This window comes from Gadus morhua, chromosome 10 (genome assembly GCF_902167405.1).
Source record: "Gadus morhua chromosome 10, gadMor3.0, whole genome shotgun sequence".
Lineage (NCBI taxonomy): Eukaryota > Metazoa > Chordata > Actinopteri > Gadiformes > Gadidae > Gadus > Gadus morhua.
This window is the reverse complement of record NC_044057.1, coordinates 11,116,248-11,136,681: the sequence shown is the minus strand read 5'-3', so window position 1 is coordinate 11,136,681 and position 20,434 is coordinate 11,116,248. Positions and strand designations below refer to the sequence as shown.

The window sequence follows — 20,434 nt, the reverse complement described above, 5'->3', positions numbered from 1 at the left end:
TGGTGAACGTGTGTTCGCCTTCTAAGGCCCCGTCCACACAAAGCCGATTTTTTGGTGAAACCGCATAAGTCTTGCCCGTTCGGCCGACCATCCAGATGGAGCCGGCGAATCACACACTTTCTGAAACCACCCTCGGAGGTGGTTTCAAATCTATCCGGACCTATGCGGTTCGTGTTATGATTCGTGTGGACGTCTGAAACTCTTGATGGCAATAGCCCCCCACCAGCTGGGGTCAGAGTTGCGTTGAATTTTTTATTTATTATTTTATTTGTATTCTTTTTGCAGCTTTAAATAAAGCCCCTTGATAAATATAATTACTAACTGTACATTAAAAAGTATTTCTGCTCAATTTAAAAGGTTGAATCTCCTCGTGACTGAATGTTTGGATACAGCGCGCAGGCTTGATGCGCTCCACTTTTTTCTGTGGAGAACCAGCGCCTTGAAAATTTACTACAGCGTTTCTACAGCTCGATGCGGTTTCGAAATGACTCCGTCTTTACGGAGATATCCCTGAACCGCATAAAACGAAATCAGATCGTTTTCACCAACTAATACTCTTCACTAGAAATATTGTGTGAAATGATTTTCAAGCAGTCTTGCGGTATCAGCTTGGTAGATGGAAAAGCGAGGTGTCCGATAGGCGGAGATCTAGATCAGCGGGAGTGGCCAGCAAAGCTGTGCATCGTGGTGCATGGTGGGAGTTGTTGTCTTCAATCCACAAGCGCCAAAAATTCACTTTCTGCCTTTTCTCGGTCAAGACGGCACCAAATTAGAGTTTTATTTCATTATTCGACTACATATAGGACCCAATTTCAAATCATATTCATGCCTCTGTCACGTTAAAATTGTACCGGGGGCGAAAATTGTACCGGCCTACGTCATCGTTTGTTTACATCCTGACAACCTGCCCGGCAACAGATGACGCGATGCAGAAAACATGTTTCCAAACGACGAAATAACATAATACAGATAGCGGATCGCTATCTGTATTATGATAGATAGCGATAACACTTGTTTTTACTTTATATTTGTACTGTATTTAATTGTTTAATCGAAACAATAAAAAAATTTGCCCGCGATACAGGCGATCGCGTCAAATGACAAATGTTTTGCCCGCAAAACGGGCGATCGCGTCAAATGACGTAGGAGGGTTCTTGAAACATAATACAGATAACGGATCGCTAGATAACACTTGTTTTTACTTTATATTTGTATTGTATTGAATTGTTTAATCGAATTTAGCTAGTAAACTGAGTGTTTTAAGCAGGTTTCATAGTCTAGAATGTTCAAGAACCTTCCTACGTGATTTGACGCGTCATTTGACGCGATCGCCCGTTTTGCGGGCAATTTTTTTTATTGTTTCGATTAAACAATTAAATACAATACAAATATAAAGTAAAAACAAGTGTTATCGCTATCTATCATAATACAGATAGCGATCCGCTATCTGTATTATGTTATTTCGTCGTTTGGAAACATGTTTTCTGCATCGCGTCGTCTGTTTTACGGGCAGGTTGTCAGGTTGTCAGGATGTAAACAAACGATGACGTAGGCCGGTACAATTTTCGCCCCCGGTACAATTTTAACGTGACACCTCCACCGGTGAAATGCTCCTTTAAGATGGGCACTGTGAGTCCAGTCCAGTCCTTAAAAAGATTTCCGTAGACACAACGTAGGTATGTGGAAATCCCCCCGCTTACCACTAGTACATCATTCACCAACTGACATAAAGTTACAATAAAATGTTTGCACTATTATATAAATAGGGTTAGGGGGGCTAACCCTTTCATATATAATATTACCAAAGAATACAGAATCCATACAAAGGTAAATTCATTGCGATTGCCTTCTATCCTACAGCTTTATGTCATTAGAGACGTTTTTTGGAGTTTTCTACTAAAATAAAGATCCACCTGTAGAAGTATTCTACTACCTTCCAGATGCTTCTAGGGTTAACTCAGTGTTTCTACGATGAATCACCAAAAAAATTAGTCATAGTCAGCCGGTTGAGAGGGAGGAGACATGTTTAATAACATAGCCAAGACGAGCTATGCTAGTGTAGTCTATCCTGTTTTTGCAAACAATAATAACACTCACGTTATAACCACCTCCCATCATGTGACATGTGATGACATGACTTCATGTGGAGGAAATTCCCCTTCTGAAAGTGCTTTGTCATTCTTCCTGCTCCGATTGGTCCAGCACTATTGGCCACGCCCATTTGTTTACATATCAGCGCTTGCGAGAACTCCCGCCCCCTAAAGTTTCTGCACTATAAATATTTCCCATCGCAAGGAAGGGATCATTGTGTGCCAACAGTAAAAGGGTATTTTTCATAGTGCGAAGTACAACAACAGCCGAGGCCCTTGTAATATTTCTACTGCGCAACAAGCGAGCAGAGACCGAGGTATCGCCATCATGTCAGTGACAATAAAAGCCTATCTACTGGGCAAAGACGACGTCCATAAAGAGATCCGTCGCTTTGCTGTTGATAAAGAGGATTCTACCAGTTTTAATTATCTGAGTAAGAAGGTCGTAGACGTCTTCTCCAATCTCCGCAACATCGGCTTCCAGATGTACTATCGAGGTGAGTTTCAAATGGGTCATTTAGGAAATATATATATATGTAAACATGCTGTAGGACATAGCCCAGCTAACGTTATAAAATATCAAATCGTGTTCATAAACTTGCCATGTAGCCAATATGGTGTTTGTCTATTTATTCTAAGCAGCTTAAAAGCTATTATGTGTCTTCTTTTTATTTTTTGGTCTCAGGATCCTTCGCTGCCTTATGTCGTCCAATAACATACGATTCAGTATTTCCTTGTTTTACAACCACGCATGTTGACCAGGCCGTCCTGCGTCCATTTAGTTTATTAATGAGGGTTGACGCTACTTCCTTGTTATACCAAACTCATTACTCCGTATAGAAGATCAAATAAGACTAACAGGCTGAATCACTGTGAATAGAAATTAAAACTTCAGAAATTATGTTATCACCCCCAAACCGTCTAATCCACATCTAGTCTCAAAACAGAGCTTTTGATGGGTTTCATGGGTGATGAGCTATGTGTTATGGCCTTTTAATGACATCTGATTGTTTGGATGTAGATGAAGACAGCGACATGATCGCCTTCTCCTCAGACGATGAGCTGAGAATGGCGCTCACCGTCCTGCAGGACAACACCTTCCGCCTGTTCATTAAAGGTCACACACACACACACACACACGCACACACACACACTTAACGCTGCTACTTCCTATTTTAATTTGTTAAATCATATATTCGTCTGCTCATGAAATTTTCTTTGATTCGTATTCCAGAGAAGAAGGAGCACAGGCGTGACTTCCCGCTCCACGCCTTCCCCGGTGGAATCCCAACCTTCACCTTTCCCCCTCCTCCCGGCCCAGGCATGCCTCATGCCCCGCCCCCTCCTCACCCTTGCACGCCCCCTCCTCACCCTGGCCCGCCCCCCGTGCATCCCAACGTCACATGCGACGGCTGCGAGGGCCCTGTGGCCGGCACACGCTTCAAGTGCACGGTGTGTCCTGACTACGACCTGTGCTCCACCTGCCAGGCCAAGGGGCTGCACCGCGAACACCCCCTCCTGCCCATCTGGCACCCCCTTGCCAACCTGATGGAGGTCAGCACCGCCCACCTGCAGCTGGCTTCTTTAGATGACTCCTTTCAATGGCTAGCTTCTTTAGATACCCTGTTTGTCTGGTTAGCTTTTTGCATAATCCAGTTGGAGAGTTAGCTTCTTTGATTACCTTTTATGTTAGTTAATTAAGCTGTTTAGAGCTTGTTTAGATCATCGGTTTAGCTCACTTATTTTGCTTCCAAGTACTCTGTGAAAATAACTGTCATTCGGATGTATTTCTGTCATGGCTCCAGTGGTTTCCTAGGGGCAAGTGGATGAGGAAGATGAGACATTGCATGTGGAACGGAGCTCAGCCCCCGACCAAGCCGGGGCCCACTGGGTTCACCTGTGGGACCCAGTCCACCGCCGCCCCTGGTACTTCGACCAGCCCGCCATCCTCCGACACCTCCAGCTCATCTGGTAAGTCTTAGGGAACATTAATTCAGGTCCAGCCCCCCAAAAAGAACTATACAACTTCAGCCTTAGTTGACTCCTTGGATAGGATAGGTTTAGTGCAGCCCTTGAAAAAAAAAAAATATTATTATTATTATTATTATTATTATTGTAAGCATTATTAACTGATGTTGTGGTTGATTACAAGGTCGATCAACAAGAATGGATAAACTGTTGGTTCTAATTGTAATTTGTGGCTTTACAGAAGGGGATACAGCCAGGGTTGTTCATCATCATAACTCAACTGAGAACATAACCCAATAATATTTCCCTCAGGAACAACCTAACATGAACTTTTATATGATTATAAAAGGGCTAAAGATACGAATAGAATGATTGTGGAGTAGACTAAGAGAGTTACTGTTAACCTGATAAAGTACTGATGTATGATTTCCGTCCTTTTTGTCGCCACCCGGAAGGATATTCTCAAGCCAACGCTGAATTCCTGAAGAACATTGGCGAGGGAGTGGCGGCCATGTTGAGCCCACTAGGTAAATAGACATGCCCTCTGGCTCTTTAAAGCACCTTCTCACAATTCTTAAAATACAAATATGTAAAGCTGTACTACGCGCACGCACGCACGCACGCACGCACGCACGCACGCACGCACGCACGCACGCACGCACGCACGCACGCACGCACACACACACACCTATCTAGTACCTGACGCTCCACAATATCATTTAAAACACTCCTGCTTTTCAAACCTGCAGTACTTTCTGGCTGTGCCCATGTCGGGAATCTCTAGATAAGCATTAGCTGTCATTCTAATTAAGACATCAACGGTTGCCCTTGTGTAGACGCTAAGGATAGGCATCTCTACCAGACACGTCATCATTAGCCTCTTGTTCTCTGGTCCAGGCATCGACGTGGACATCGACGTGGAGCACGACGGCCTCAGGACCAAGGTGACCTCCCCAGAAACCCCAGCCCAGTCGGGGGCCCCTGCACCTCCCATGGCCCAAGCTGATGGAGCCACAATGGGTCCAGAGGGAGCAGGGTCCGGGAGTGCTGAGGTGGATATCGACAAGCCAAACAGTCTCGGAGGCATTCACTCTGACCAAGTACTTTATTTTAAACAGACATATGTGCGCTTCATGTCATTTGTTGAATGTTTTTGACGAGCGATTTTTAATGCTTTATGGTTGATTAATGGCTCGATGCTTTTTCTCAGGGCACCAAGGAGACCGAAGAGGAAGAGTGGACCCACTTGACTCCAAAGGAAGTGGATCCATCCACTGGTGAGCTGCAGTCCCTGATAGGCACCCCCTCTGAGGGCCAGGAGGGCCCATCAGGGCTGCGTGAGGCTGCCCTCTACCCACACCTCCCAGAAGGTACCTGCAGCTTTTACACATCCAGCCTAGTTGAGCCTGGCTTAGGGCAGATTCACACTGAATCATGCATTGCGGAGAAAACTCCAGTTCAACCATTCATTTGATGGGGGAAAAGTATGTTTAGGCTGATCAGTGGCGCTGGCCCCACGAAGAAGAACCTTGTTTACCATCATGGTAAACAAGGTTCAACAGAATGGTACAATGCTTACGTTACATGGTAATGTAAGCATTGTACCATTCTTCTGTTTACCAAACCACTTTGAAGATGGAACAGACATTGGTCGCCGCTGTGTTGTCCTTTCCAACCCTGCCATTAAGGAGTTGTTTAAGTTAAAAACAAATACTTCCCATTCTGTTTCTCTAACTGCCATTTGTTAATTATGCCTTTTCGCTGACTCTTGGGGTCTTCAAGGGTCCAAGTGTCCAACTGAGAAGTCACCACTATTAGACACATTATAATTGTCAATGATCAAATCAAATAATGTTTACTTAAAGGACAGTTTCCTGTATTCTCATCAAGTAGAATAATGCATAAGGGGATTTCTGCTCCCTCGTGACTGGTTAACCCCAGGCACAAAGGTTCAGAGCTTACATTATGAACGGGAAACGACATATGGATTTTTCCATCACATCATGTGTGGAGCAGAGCTGTTCTCAGCATTCCTGAGACCTGTGCCAGTGTATAAGAAATCCTTGCTCTTGCCAATGCATTGGACTTCTCCTTGCGGAGAGACGCAGGGCGATCTCCCATCTGAGGCCTCGGATTATTGTGAGGCCGGACCGGATTTCAAGACGGATGCCATATGAGCCGTTTTATAATTTGCAAACAATACATTGCTTAAGTATACATACATTAGCTGTTCAACTTACTGTGTCAGACTAATCGTTGCTTGTTATTGTCAAAATAGTGTTGCGCTCAGCTCATCATGCCCTCATTTTCTTTGAGTGTCCTCAACTAGGCCGCTTAAGTTGAGTCCTGGGAGGAGGGGGTCGGGAAGCAGTATTAAACACTGTCAATGTTACATATTGTACCTTGAAGCCTGGTTTATACTCCACAGCCTGGTTAAGTATTTTGTGGTACAAAATATGGCTCAAGCTAAACTCAATTAGACATATACGTCCTATCCACATGCTTGCTTCCATGATTCACAGTATTGGATACATGGGCTATAGGAAGTTAATCGCTAATGTTTTGCAGAGGCAGACCCCAGACTGGTGGAGTCCCTGTCCCAGATGCTATCCATGGGCTTCAGCGACGAGGGAGGCTGGCTGACCCACCTCCTGCAGACCAAGGCCTGTGACATCGGAGCCGCGCTGGACACCATCCACTACTCCAAGCCCCCCAAGAAGTAGTCATGGCAACCACCTTCAAGAATTTAGCAAGAGCATCCCTTTAACTGTTTATTTTCTTTCTGTGTCGACTACTCCAGGCTGATGTCCATTTGGCCGACAAATTTTTCATATTGGACATGTTTATAAAATGAGCTCACTGTTGTTCATCAAAATGTGATGGACTAATATGGTTTTCAAATATTTGGTGTTGATTAATTCGAAATGAATGACATTTATTGATAATATTAACAAGACACTTAGTCGTTAATAAAAAGGTTCAATTAGGACTAGGATATGAACTCCTTGATTAATATTCACCTGTGAATTAAAAGTTGAATAGACATTTACTACGTACGCTATTGGAATAAGTGCACTTCTATTTGAAAGATATCTATTCTCATGCTATACTTTGTTAACCAGTATATAAACAATAAAACTCTTGCAAATGAATTCAAAAGATATATATTTTCTTTCATTTTCATTGCTCGACATTTCTTTACTTCCAAAACAATGAATTGATAGCTTTTCTTTTTAAAACATGTCAAAGTCGTCGCCGGTATTGAACAGGGAGTTGAAGGGGAGGGAGGGGCGTGGTTTGAGATGAGGGGTCAGGGTCTGTGAAGATACTGCCTTGGGGAGCTCTGATGGGTGGCCTGATTCTATCATGCTACCAACACAGGGAGTGGCTGAAGATTCCAACATATCAAGAGGCTTTCTCTCCATGTTGTTTGCCAGATGGCTGTCTTCTTCATCTTCCTCCTCTTTCTCCTGCTGATGAGGAACTGGGAGAAACTGGGCCCATTTTGAGATAGGGGCAGCTGCAGAAGACATGAATGAACAGGGTTGGTTGCTCACACGAAATCTGTCAGAGCCAGAGTTGCTGACATCAGGCTTGGTTTGGTTCACTTCTGGGTTGATGGTTCCTCTGGTAAAACCTGGATTAGCCTGGTTGTTTCGTTTGCTGGTATTTCTGGTAAAATCCTGCCTGGTTTGGTTGGAGCAGGTACTGATGGAGATGTGTGTATGCTGTACAGTGGAGGGCTTGCTGATGGGCATTGCTGGTAGCTGATGGAGCTGAAAAATATGTATATTGTGAGAGATTATAGATAACAATTTGTTGGCATAATAACAGAACAATCTCTCAATGACAGAAATAACCACCTTAATGATTTTGATAAAATCTCTCAATGACATAACCATCTTAATGACAGAACCAACTTTTAATGACAAAAGTTACCATTTTAACAATAACTACCTCTAAACGACAGAACTTAAGATAGAACTAATCTAAGGCAGCGGTTCTCAAACTTTTTATACCACATACCACCACAGACTTATTTGTCTCCCGAAGTACCACCATTATGACAGATGTTATAAAATATAACATACAGTAGCGTAGGCCTGCGTCCCTATTCAGCTACGCACATCTCATGCAGGAGGCACCTTTATTTTTAAAAATAATATTATTTATTGTTAGTTGTTGTCAGCTGTACAAAGTGGTAGCACTAGAACAGAGACACGGAGACACATACTGTGGCAACCCGGCCCGGGCCAATTAAGGACATGGAGAACACCTGTGGAACTCATTCGGGGCTCTCCCAGCCATGTGGCTCCTTACGGAGAGACTGGTCCTCGTGGGTGACGGGATTCCACGACGGATGGGACCGTTGATTCCTCCCAGGTTTTTACGTTATTTTGTGTTTTGAGAGACTTTGTATTATGTTTTGGATTAAACATGCCTTTTCTGTCTTTTCCCCTCAAAGTTGTGTCCTGTTTGGGAGGAGGTGGTTCGCTCACCGTAGCGGGTTGCCACATATGGTGGAGAATGCAGGCAACTTGACCGAGCTACCGGCCATTTTGGGATTGAACACCAACCTCAAGCAACCCCCAAACCAGACCATGACATAGCCGGAGACGAGAACGCGGGAGACGAGAACGCGGGAGACGAGGCCGCGGGAGACGAGGCCGCGGGAGGCGAGGCCGCGGGAGGCGAGGCCGCGGGAGACGACCCTCAAAACTTTGTATTATGTTTTGGATTAAACATGCCTTTTTTGGCTTTTCCCCACAAAGTTGTGTTCTGTTTGGGAGGAGGTGGTTCGCTCACCGTAGCGGGTTGCCACAATACACATACACACACAGTAAGTGAGAACATGATCTCATGGTAAATGTATTTCCCTTCGTACAGTGGCGGCTGGTTATTAAAGTGAGGGAGGAAGGACTGCGTGCTTGGTTGCCATTGGCCTGCCTGCATTGTTAGTGGCACGTATGATGGCCTAATTATGCGAGTTTCAGGGTGTTTTGGAGAACCACAAAATAGCAGGAAGGGATAATGTGAATTGATACAAATCCACCAGTGGCAGCATTGTACTTTGAAAGCTGGTGGGCAGCATGTCTTGGACTACAAGGGCAGAGAGGGAAAGGTTGCAAAGCCAATTAGTCAAATCATGCCTACTCTTGATTTGTAAAATTAAATAAAAAAAATCTGGGCCTATTTTTGCCCTCAATGACTGAAGCTATTGGTTGTAATTTGGCTATGTTTAGTTTCAGCTACAATTGTTAAAAGAAAAATGAAGACACAAGACCAAAAGTGAAAATGCATCATTTAAAATGCATCATGCTCTGAATTATTCACCAACATCCTTTCCACAATATCAAACAGAACGGTCAGAGTAACAAACAATTAAAAGAACAAGAACATTATTTCACAACTATTTGCATGGGCTGTAAGCCTAACATTGTTTGAGGCAAATGTGGATGTTAATGGATGTTTCAGAATGTTGTTCATGGTGTTAAGCCAATTAAGACTGAGGGACTTCATTTATAGATCAAGTCAATGCTCCGCAGCCCGGCCGCAGGCTCCGCAGCGGGCTTCAGAAACGCTAATATAAGCGAACAAAGCCGCACTGTACCGCGTGGCATACGACTGAGGGGGTTCGTTGGTTCTCGTAGCATAGACTTGAGGGGATAACCCCTCCCTCCAGGCTGCTCCACAGCAAGGGCTCCTGCTTATTGGTTCATAGCGCAGCCATGCGCTATGAACAGATGTAGGCGGGATCCAGATCCCTTAGCTAGTCACACCCACTCAGAGGAGGACTTTCCTACTCTCCCATTGAACCCCATGTTATTCACCGGCAGCCAACACTTTCGGTGAAATTAATGGGGGTCAATGGAGGCTGAGGGAGGAACGTCCTTCCTGAAGTAATTGTCAATAGACGATAGGAGGTGCTAATGTCCCTTTATTGAGGGAAACAAACATTACATATACAAAGGCATTAAAGTATAGTCATATTAATTCATTAGTAGTCTGGGCAATCTACATTTTTTATTCTCAACAATGTTAAGGAGGATCTTCCTCCCCCTCCTCACTGGAGAAGCCTCCACTGCATTCATACTAATTTTGATAGTATTGTTTTTAATCTAATGATTTTGCAGTATGTGTACCATAGTTTGAGAACCACTGATCTAAAGGACAGATCAAAGATAGGAAGATGTTGGCCTAACGACCAAACCATCTCTTGGCTTAATGAAAGAACTTAAATTATATAGCTCATGGTTCTTGCACCATTTTTAAAGTCAAATTTAAGACTTTTTAAGACTTTTTAAGACCAACACATACATAAATTAAGACCCAAAAAATGTCTGAAAAATTATTTGATAGAAAAGGTGTGTACAATTGAGTCACTTATACACATCAACCGTAGCCGTAGTACTAGCAGTAGTAGTACTCTTGCAAAGTTATCTCGGAAGCGCGCGGACACGACGATACGCGAACACATTAACCCACCCGTGTCACCCATAGTCACCCATGACCCGTCGCTTAACAACCGGACACGCTGGGGTTGATATGTTACCGGACTACTGTAACTACTATGGAGTGATAACAAAGACATGAATCAGGCAATAAATCCACCGTCCTTGACAGCGGTCAAGTTTGGTGTGCGGAGTGGACCAAATGCGAACTACTGCAGCTTTCCTAAGTTAAACCCCAGACTAATCGGAATAAGTGTATGCATGCCGATTATAGCAGACTACACCACCTCTTCTGTAGCCGAATAGAATTATATTACGAACAGATAATTGTATTCCGATTGAGGCGTATTATATGATCCTTTTCTATTCCGATTGAGCTGTTCTTCCACATCTATGCGGATCAGATGTGTCCATGTAAACACGGCTGACAGTGATCACACACACACACACACACACACACACACACACACACACACGCTTTGAAGCCGAACTTCCTTATTCAAATATAATGCGAATATCAAAAAAAAAATCAAAATTCAAACGAATATTAGGCAGCCCTTAATATTCAAACCTGTTAAGGCAGGCCAAGAGGGAGAGCGTCGGAAAACCCGACGCAGTCTACTCATAATATTGTAATGACCACGGAAGAGGCATTGAATGAAGTATTGATTAGACAGCGATTTATTAGATACCTAATAAACCGTCGGAACACGCAGGACCGGTAACCATAGCAACGCCGGTAAACAAACCCCGCAAAGCCCAATCCAGCTCTCTTTTTATGAAAGATGCGATCCCGTATTTGGCAAGATAGGCCGTTTTGTTTTCACCGCAGGTGAACGACTTCGCAAACTCAGAATCTGGGAACATAGCAGCCAAGAAGTTACTAATGACCTCGTTCGATTTGAAGGAATTATGTCTGCCCACAATACCTCCGCCTTCTGGGTTTCTGGTGGCGACACAAAGCCGGTTAACGCCGTCTGATGTGAAGTACTAGCCACGGATGCTGAACTTTTCAGTCCACTTCTTTCAAATAATACGGGCATCGGTGTAGTCCCGCTAGCTGCCACGGAGTATCGGATATATTTCTGCGACCTCATGTGGGACTCAAGAGCTTTTGCTCCCATGCAGTCGGTTGCACCAGCAGAACGTAAAGCCGATCATAAGTTCGGGTGTAAAGTCTGCCTTAACCCTACGCTCGACGTAGCTAGTGTCAAACTAAAGGTGTTCTAAATTTTGGTTGCACCACCATAACTTAAGTTGTAACGTTACTAGTAGTGCATAAAGTGTACTAGTGTCGCTTTTAATGACGTTTAGATCATTTCAAGCCAATCATTGACAGATAACAATGTAAACAGGAAATACCGGCAAGTTTCCACCTTACCGGAGTGAAGACGCGTTAGCACCCAAATGAGAGGGCAAACAAAACAGTTTCAGTCATTTATTCTCTAAAATTTGCTTGGACGGTATAGGCGTGAGGTTAAGCTATTTGATGGCGGATTTTATAATAAATAAATAAATATAATATTCCGCCCGGCAAAACCGAAATCGCGCATATAATTCAACATCATCATAATAAAGAAATGGATCGATACGGTCACGGACAATCCGTTCCCGGCGCATATCGCATTGAAACTCCTCTTCCCATTGCTCAAAACGAATAGCCATCTTTACCCTGCGTTAGTGTTGAAATCTTTTTACGTTTTTTTCTTTTAACGGTTCTTTATCGTTAGTATGGAACTTACACCAGCTAGAGGGGAGGTGTAAAAGATAAGTTATAACTTAATGTTACGTTAAAACTATCTGCTTGGTGCAACTGCTATTTTTTTAGTAGAGTGTAAAGTCGAACGTTTGGGTGATTTACGTTCAACGTAGCCTAAGTGGGACCTTACGTTCTGCTGGTGCAACTGGACCCTGGTCCCTAGTATGAATGCCTTTCGGGATAAACGACACCTTGCCTCGTAGTCACCTGCCTTCTCCAACCACCCCCGAAACGTATCCTCCTCAAACCATTTCTCATTGAATTTGCACTGTCCCATCCTGAAAGTAGCGCAAGTTGGCCTAATGATGTCAACCGTCAATAGCTAAAAGTAGCGCCAGCAAGTTAGCCTACAGACGCAGCTGCAGGCTGCAGATGCAACCGGCCCCCCGATGAGTGATGTCAACGTTAACGTAACGTAAAACTCCTGAAAATGCCGTAATTAAAAGACGCACTAGGTTATTTGTTGTGCGCGACAATTTCCCCTAGTCTTAAAAAACCCTCTGCAAAATTTAATACCTAGAGCAAATTTACAGTAAATTTAAGACAATTTATGGCCTTAATTTTACACAAAAAAAATTAAGACTTTTTAAGGACCCGCGGGAACCATGTAACTATTCGAAATTATATATATAACGTAAGGACAGCACTTTTACCTTTCCCCCTCTGCAGTGGTGGTGTATCTCTTCGTTTAACGAGCCTTCGTCCGCTCTGCCTACAGCTCTTTTCCTCTTCCTGTCGGTACAAAACGGAAACAAGGCTCAAGAACACAGCGTGTATGGGAGAGATTTACCATTGGTTTAAAATGACGTATAATCATTATCTTGCCAATACAAATGAAACATGCGTCTCAAAAAGCACCAAGTCAACAAAGGACTACATTCTCAGTGACATCCACGCCTGTTGTTACTTATTCAAACTTTCTGATGCCACTGAGATGAACCTTGTTTACTTAGCTGACTTCAAGGGGATCCCTAAAACTGTAAACCAACTTCGATCTGGTTCAACCCATCCTGACCCCCTGCATTATTTCCCTCACTTTACTTCTACCAACTTATATGTTAAGGTTAACTGGTTGATGTTAAAGTCAAATATTGTCTGCTTTATGAATGGATTCCACATACACATACGGTGGTATTGTCAATTGGTTAAAGGTATGCTTTATTGTCTGAGTAGAAGTGATTTTAGATTTTTCACTGTGCTCATTCATATCTCATCTCTAGTTTTAACTAATATATGTGGTATAGACATTTGTTTTCTTTGATTCGACTTTGTGTGGGCGACAATTGGATTACAATCAAATAGTACCTCACTGCTTTACATCTGATATAACTGATGTTTAAGATGTCAGTTCCAAGTATCCGTAGGAGGATAAACGTATGTTGTTCAGTTTATGGGGAACAATTTATAGAACCAATGCATAGGGTGTTGTGATTGGTCATTGCATGTAGGAGGAATCCAAACATTTTGGCAACATAACATAACACAGAGACATAAGATGTCTCTGTGTCCTCCTTCCTTTTGTTCCTACTCTTGTCTTGTTCTTTCTGGTGTGTTCTTTGCAGTATTTGATGCAATATCACGAGAGGGTTTGAGTAGGAAGGGAAAGATATTTAATGTATGACAAGAAAAACGAAGGCGTGTTTTATCATAAGCAAACACATTATTTAGGCACAGGTATTTACTATTTTGAAGCCTTATCCAAAACAGGAGTTCTTTGCAAACCCACTCAGGTTTGTTATTACTTTTTATAATAAAGGCTTTATCTTTCAAACTTTGGCTTTATCGACATGTGTTGTATTTATCCACGACACGTGATACATGCTTCATGGACCACTGCCAGCAGCACGTTAGTGTTAACCCAAAATCCAACATTAGACAATGCTTCAATAAAACACAAGGCCATCTTAAAAAGGTTGCCTGAAATTAGATTGACAGTTTCTGTAGATAAACATATCCATTAAATGCAATGGTTATGATTAGTATATGTTGAACATTAATGTTCAAGTGCTTTTCAGCTGGTTTCAGGTAGAGCTTGATTCTCTCTGGTGGAATGAGGCAAAAAAAGACCTGGCATTCCTGTAGTCATGGAGAGGGCTTGTGCTCAGGTAAACGGTGTCCTCAGGCTCCTCCCTTTCCTGTTGCCCGTTCAGCAGGTATTTGTCCCAAAGGCTCTCCTCTGCCTACAATACACAATAGCCAATCAGTGAACATCAACAATCTAACACAACCCCTAACCCTCCCTCCTTGTGTAACTGACGTATTGACAGATTCAAGACCCCCCCCCCCAACCCCCATTAAACTGACATAGCTCTGTGATACTAACCACCTCAGTGTTGCTCGGTCTCAAATCGTGGCCACTGACCGCCCAAGCTCCATCTCCAAACGATTGTCCAGCCTCCTCGTCCTTTTCCCTGTCATAACGAACCATCAGATCCAGGTTAACAGTCCCTGTGTACCAACAGGGACACGTCACCATGACAACCACTCAAAAGTGTGACAAGTAAAACTGATTGTTTTATGAGTTAAATGAGTTAATGAGTTAAAGTTAAGAGTTTTTCCTGTTGAGCGTGAGGTCAAGTTGTGGTTACCTTAGCGACCAGGTCACATGCTCCTGCTCCAGCTCTCCTCGCTTGGCGTTCAGCTTCTGAACGTGGCGTCGGCAGTCGGCCCCAGTGCCACGCCCAAACTCCTTGGAGAGAGACCGATCCACACAAGGGTCACAGATTCGACATAATTATGCCTAAAATGTAGGAATGATGAGAAAGGAAGAATAGGAAAAGTAGTCTTGCTACTTTATACTTAAAAATGTGCTGTAGGAAAGCTTGAGCAATTTGAGCGTAATATGTTGAAATGGCATAGTCAACCTCCGTCAGCTATTAGTGTAGTGGAGGTATTTTTCAGCATGTGAACCCATTTCTGTCTCTGAAAATATATGCGACCCAAATAACTTTTGTGCACTTGCTACCACGGCTTCCATTGCTATGATTCATTAGACAGTCAGTTCGTATACAGGACGTTTATAAGACCTAAAATGCTTTATCAGGTGGGAACCACTGTTTAAGTGCAATCCTGTGTGAGAAGATCTGTTTCCAGTTGATAGTGCCTGCCTCTTTAGAGTCAATTTAGATGTTAGGCTGCTCGGATAATCATTCCCCTGATTGGTTTGGGCAATCCATGTTGCCTGTCAATCAAGTGTGTTAATCCCTGCGATTAAACGCCTGGATTGTAGCCTACGGTGTCATTTTCTCAGTGGCGAAATGTTGTTCTCTTCGGCTCTCTCTCTCTCTTTCAGGGACGCAGGAAGTGGGGTGCTCCGGGTGCTGCCGCACCCCCTCTAGTGGACAACAGACGCAACAACAACACTTGAACTCAGGCAATGCCGCGGTTTTTTTTTTTTTTTTTCTTCGAATTATTCTAAAATAAAAACACAAAATATGAATGTTGGCTACTGTTTTTTCATACTTATAGGTAGTTTTAAATGTCATTTAAAATGTTGGTTTGAAATGAGTGGTACACTTTTAGACATCAACCAGACCGGAAAGAACAGTGGCGTAGAACAACGTTCTATTGACAGGGTTTGTTTAGCTTGTGTTAGCAAAGTAGCAGCCAGCAATATGAGCCAGAAAATAATTTCAGATTTTTTTAAAGATGGAGGGGGGCAAAAGGCCAAAGAAAAAAAGTCATCTAATGATGGAGGGCACGAAGAGGAAGAGGACGAGATGCCTTCATCATCAGGGCAGCTTTCTCCACAGCTAATGCTAACTGGCTGTGAGAGCATCAGTGAGGCTACCTCCCCAGTCACGGCCGAGGCAACAAGTGTACCCGACGATGGACCAGTTCAGCCATCAGCACACTCGTTCCCAGCCAGACGTTTCGGTAAGGAAACCTTCTCAAGGTCCTTTAACTCTGGCTGGTTTCAGCGATGGATGTGGATCCACTACGTTAAGGAGCATGACATCGCCCTGTGTTTTCATTGCTGCTCCGCGATCAAGAAGGGCCTAATCCATTCAGATGCAGCAATAAGTGGTGGCAGTTTTGTGAAGGGGGGCTTCCGAAACTGGAGAAAGGCAACCGAAAAGTGTAATAGTCACGAGAAGTCGCGCTGTCACATTGAAGCTGTACACAAACTAGCGGCATTAAAGAGTACCCCAATCAACGCATTGCTGTCAAACGCAATAGCAAAAAATCAGTTGACTGCCCAGACAGTGTTGGAGCTGGCCTTCAGATCCCTTAAATTCCTGGGACGCGAGGGGCTACCAATCAGAGGACAAGATCACCGTGATGGAGTGTTTTGGCAGCTGATGCTGGAGAGGACATACGCCGATCCAGCAGCACGCGACTGGCTCCTCAGGCGAGACAATTGGATGGGGTGCGAGTGCCAAAACGAGATTCTGGAGCTTCTGGCTCATGCTGTGCAGAGGAAGATAATGGCAGAGGCGCAAAGCTCCCCATACTATGGCTTGATTGCAGACGGAACAACAGACATCACATCGTGCGAACAGTTTTCCTGCCATTTGTTCTACACTGACCAACAGTTCACCCAGAAGTGCCAGTTTTTGGGATTTTACAACGCAGCTGACACTACATCTGAGACTTTGTTCCGGTGTATCAAGGATTTGTTTTTGCGCTTGAACCTACCTCTAAATAAGCTGCAGGGGTATTGTTTCGATGGGGCCAGCAACATGTCTGGGAAATTTTCGGGGGTTCAGGCGAGACTCGGGAAGGAATGTCCAGGATCATTGTTTGTGCATTGTGTCAACCACTCCCTTGACCTGGTGCTACAAGAGGTTGCACGAGAGGTACCGCTGATATCGGAAACACTCCAGTTTGTGCAGAGCGTATCAGTTGTCATTAGAGAATCCGCCAAGCGAAAGAGCCTGTTCGAGTTGTCGTTCGGTGAGGAAGAAGAAAGATGCAGCCTCCTTGGTTTGTGTCCCACAAGATGGAGCGTCAGAGCCACTGCCATATCCAGAGTGAAACGCTCGTTTGGCGCAGTTCTCCAAACACTCCAAACACTCCAGCAAGACCGCAACATTCGAGGGGACACTAGATCTAAGATCGGTGGAATTCTCAAACAAGCTCAAAAGGGGAAAACCATGTTCGGGCTGATCTGCTCAGAGTCGCTGTTCACTCCCTGTGAAGTTGTGGCCAAAGTGCTCCAAGCAGAACATTCCACCGTCGCTGGAGTGCTAGAGTGTGTACGGACCCTGGGGGAGCGCGTGCGAGCCTTGCGCACCGAAGACGCAGTGGATGAAATGCTGAGAAAAACAACCGCATCAGCAGCTGCACATGGCCTCAAGATGCCGGACCCAAATGTCCGCCTTGTAAAAACGCCATCAAGGTTCCGCGACACAGCCCAGGCTGAGGACATCGTCCCTTCAAAAGGAGTACCAGCTTGGAAGAGAGTTTTTTGAAGCGGTAGACCTTGTGAGCTGTGAACTGGACCGGCGGTTTGATCAGAGTGGGATGGCAACAGCTGCTCTGAGGGAGTCCGTGCTGCTCAATGCAGCCAAAGGATCGGTTGACACAGAGGCCCTGAAGACCCTGAAGTTGCCAGAAAACATCAAGGTGCCTGCTCTTGAGCTGCAGTTACAGATGCTGGGAGGGCTAACCAAACAGGAACGCTTTCAAAATCTCAACCACCTTGCAACGTACATGTCCAGCCTACACGTCCAAACCCGATCACTCTTCAAAGATGTGGAAGCACTCCTCCATCTCTGCCTGTTTCTTTGGCCTCATCCGAGAGGTCATTCTCGGCACTTCGCAGGCTGAAGACCTGGCTTCGCAACACCGTCACTCAGCGGAGATTGACCCACCTAGCCTTACTCCACTTGCACCAAGATATCTTGGATACAGTGGACATCCACGCCCTTATGAGGGAGTTCATCAGCGCCGCACCAGAGCGCAAGGCAACCTTTGGAGTTATTCCATCTGGTAAGCAATGCTTTTAATTAAGTTGGCGTTGGTTAAATTGTTCTCAGCTGTGTGGTTTTGCTGCATAATTAATTATTTTTCTAGTTTTCTTAATGTTATCAGGCTACTGTTTCAGAATAGCAGACTAGGCCTAATTGGTCCTGTGTATTTCTTTTTTTCATTACTTTGCTGTAGTTTATGTTACATGTTCGTAAATGTTGGAATGGTTATGGTTATCTTGTTTTTATTTACCAACTAAAAATGCACGACCTAATAGTTTATATGTGTGGTACCATGGACAGCTACGCGATCTGTTGCAGTGTCGCGTTCTGGCTGAGAATGCACTTCCTGTTTTTTTTTTTTCCCTAGCTTAATCAATAAATAAATACACTTATTATGATTGAATACGCGTGAGTGTCTCATTAAATATAAGCTCATAACATTGGTGATTGGTGATTGGTTATGGTTATCTTGTGTTTTTGCCAACTAAAAATGCACGACCTAGGCCTAACAGTTCAGTTTCGCGCTCTGGCCGAGAACGCACTTTGTATTTTTCCCCTAGCTAGCTTAATAAATTTTTTGTATGAAAAATGAAATGCACTTGGCTATAAGCTTATTGCCTTGTTGATAAATAAGCCTGACAGCTATTTCTCAGTTATTAGTTCAGTCTCATGAGTGTTTGGTGCCGCTACTGTAAGCGCATATCTGGTATGGAAGTGATATGTCGCGCTTGTTGAATAGATTAGGTGTGTTATAATAAACTGTTATGTAATAACACATCAATGATTGATCAATTAAAGATACATAGTCGTAGTAACATCAACCAACTGAGGAAATACTGAGAAAAACTCATTTTGGTCCTTTGGGCTAGATTTGGTGACGTCATCCGATTACATACAGCACCCCCCACTTCATATGACTTCCTGCGTCCCTGCTCTCTTTACAATTTATATCTTACCTACAGCACTCTTAAATTTACATTGAGAGACGCAGCTATATGAACGAGATTATGTATTAGAAAAATGGTTAATCCAATGGAATTACGTATATAATTAATTATAATATTTAAAGGCACCCAGTGCAACTTTATGTAAACATTCAATGAAAAATAAACATTCAATTTCTAATCTTTTTTACACGTAGTAAGTTTCAATAACTCCATACCATTACATATCGACATTCAAGGAGCAAAGATGAGACGTCGCTGTGTGGTGAGAACTGATAGAAAATCGTAAACAACAACAATCGCCGGTGGGGAGAAGCCATTTTTCCATTGACTGGAAGCCTGCTTTATTTATTGTAGGTTACAAAAAATAAAGAAAATGGCGGCATTGTTGTTGTTATCGATTTTCTATCAGTTCTCACCACGCAACGACGTCTCATCTTTGCTGCTTGAATGTCGGTATGGAGTTATTGAAACTTACTACGTGTAAAAAAGACTAGAAATTGAATGTTTATTTTTAAGCCTCGAAAGTTGCACTGGGTGCCTTTAAAGTGACTTCCCCCAAACATGCAAGATAAATAAAAAAGGCCTACCTTAAAAACGGACTGCTTCTCTCCGCACATTTTACAGCTCCATTTCTTTGCCTTTTTCACCTGTGACAAGTGAGTCTCAGATTAACGAGTCTCAGCAAAAGCCCGCTTGTCGCAATTTAAGAGATCTTCAGTAACGTCAGAGATTGAACGCTTCAGATTTATTGAAAGTGTTGCTCATGCTCATACATGACAAACCGATACTTGGCACACCGACACAAATAGGGTGACCCAAGCTGTCCGTAGAGATGCAATATAAAAAATTGTCGTCATTAAATACATATATATCTTTTGAGGGCACTCCATAGTCCTCCACCTAGGACTATGGACACCAGCTATCCAACAAGCACTAACGATAATGCAGTTGATGGCTTAAAAGACTGCTGTCAAGTTACCTGCTGTACTTGGTAGGTTTGGCAAGAATAGCATCTCAAGACATGGAATTGTTGTGCCATTGTTAATATGAGATAGTTAGTTAACCCACTAGAGCTGAGATCTTGGGTTTTTCCCCGGTAAAGTTTGAAGCATGGATGAAGTAAATGTCGCTAGACGCGGTCCAGAAATTGTCCACAGCGCCCTCTTAAGAATCGGCGGGGATCTGTTGCTATGTGAGTGGGAGCCGTTATTAACCGAGCGCCTCACCTGGTGCATAGACCCTGGTCAGTTCTTACTAAAGATATTTAGTCTTTTGTAGTTTGTGATTGGTGTTTTTTTATACA

At 43.6% G+C, this 20,434-nt stretch overlaps 2 protein-coding genes across 6 annotated transcripts; one reads left to right on the top strand and one right to left on the bottom strand.

Moving 5' to 3' along the window:
* Window positions 1-2,282: 2,282 nt before the first annotated feature.
* sqstm1 (sequestosome 1) lies at window positions 2,283-7,217 on the top strand. The gene is made up of 8 exons (XM_030367830.1): window positions 2,283-2,587; window positions 3,112-3,207; window positions 3,325-3,644; window positions 3,896-4,061; window positions 4,514-4,585; window positions 4,956-5,158; window positions 5,269-5,428; window positions 6,627-7,217. The coding sequence occupies exons 1-8, from the start codon at window positions 2,419-2,421 to the stop codon at window positions 6,779-6,781; spliced, it is 1,341 nt and encodes a 446-aa protein (XP_030223690.1). The 5' UTR covers window positions 2,283-2,418; the 3' UTR covers window positions 6,782-7,217.
* mrnip (MRN complex interacting protein) lies at window positions 7,207-20,285 on the bottom strand. Of its 5 annotated transcripts, none has more exons than XM_030367832.1 (7): window positions 20,111-20,285; window positions 19,719-19,778; window positions 14,858-14,958; window positions 14,593-14,680; window positions 14,337-14,449; window positions 12,923-13,001; window positions 7,207-7,834 (listed from the first exon to the last, which is right to left on the bottom strand). In XM_030367832.1, the coding sequence occupies exons 1-7, from the start codon at window positions 20,168-20,170 to the stop codon at window positions 7,292-7,294; spliced, it is 1,044 nt and encodes a 347-aa protein (XP_030223692.1). In that variant the 5' UTR covers window positions 20,171-20,285; the 3' UTR covers window positions 7,207-7,291. The 5 variants fall into 5 exon arrangements, with proteins under 5 accessions (XP_030223692.1, XP_030223693.1, XP_030223697.1 ...); XM_030367833.1 differs by having other exon boundaries at window positions 14,632-14,680; XM_030367837.1 differs by having other exon boundaries at window positions 14,593-14,717; window positions 14,858-15,009; window positions 20,111-20,225.
* Window positions 20,286-20,434: the final 149 nt, after the last annotated feature.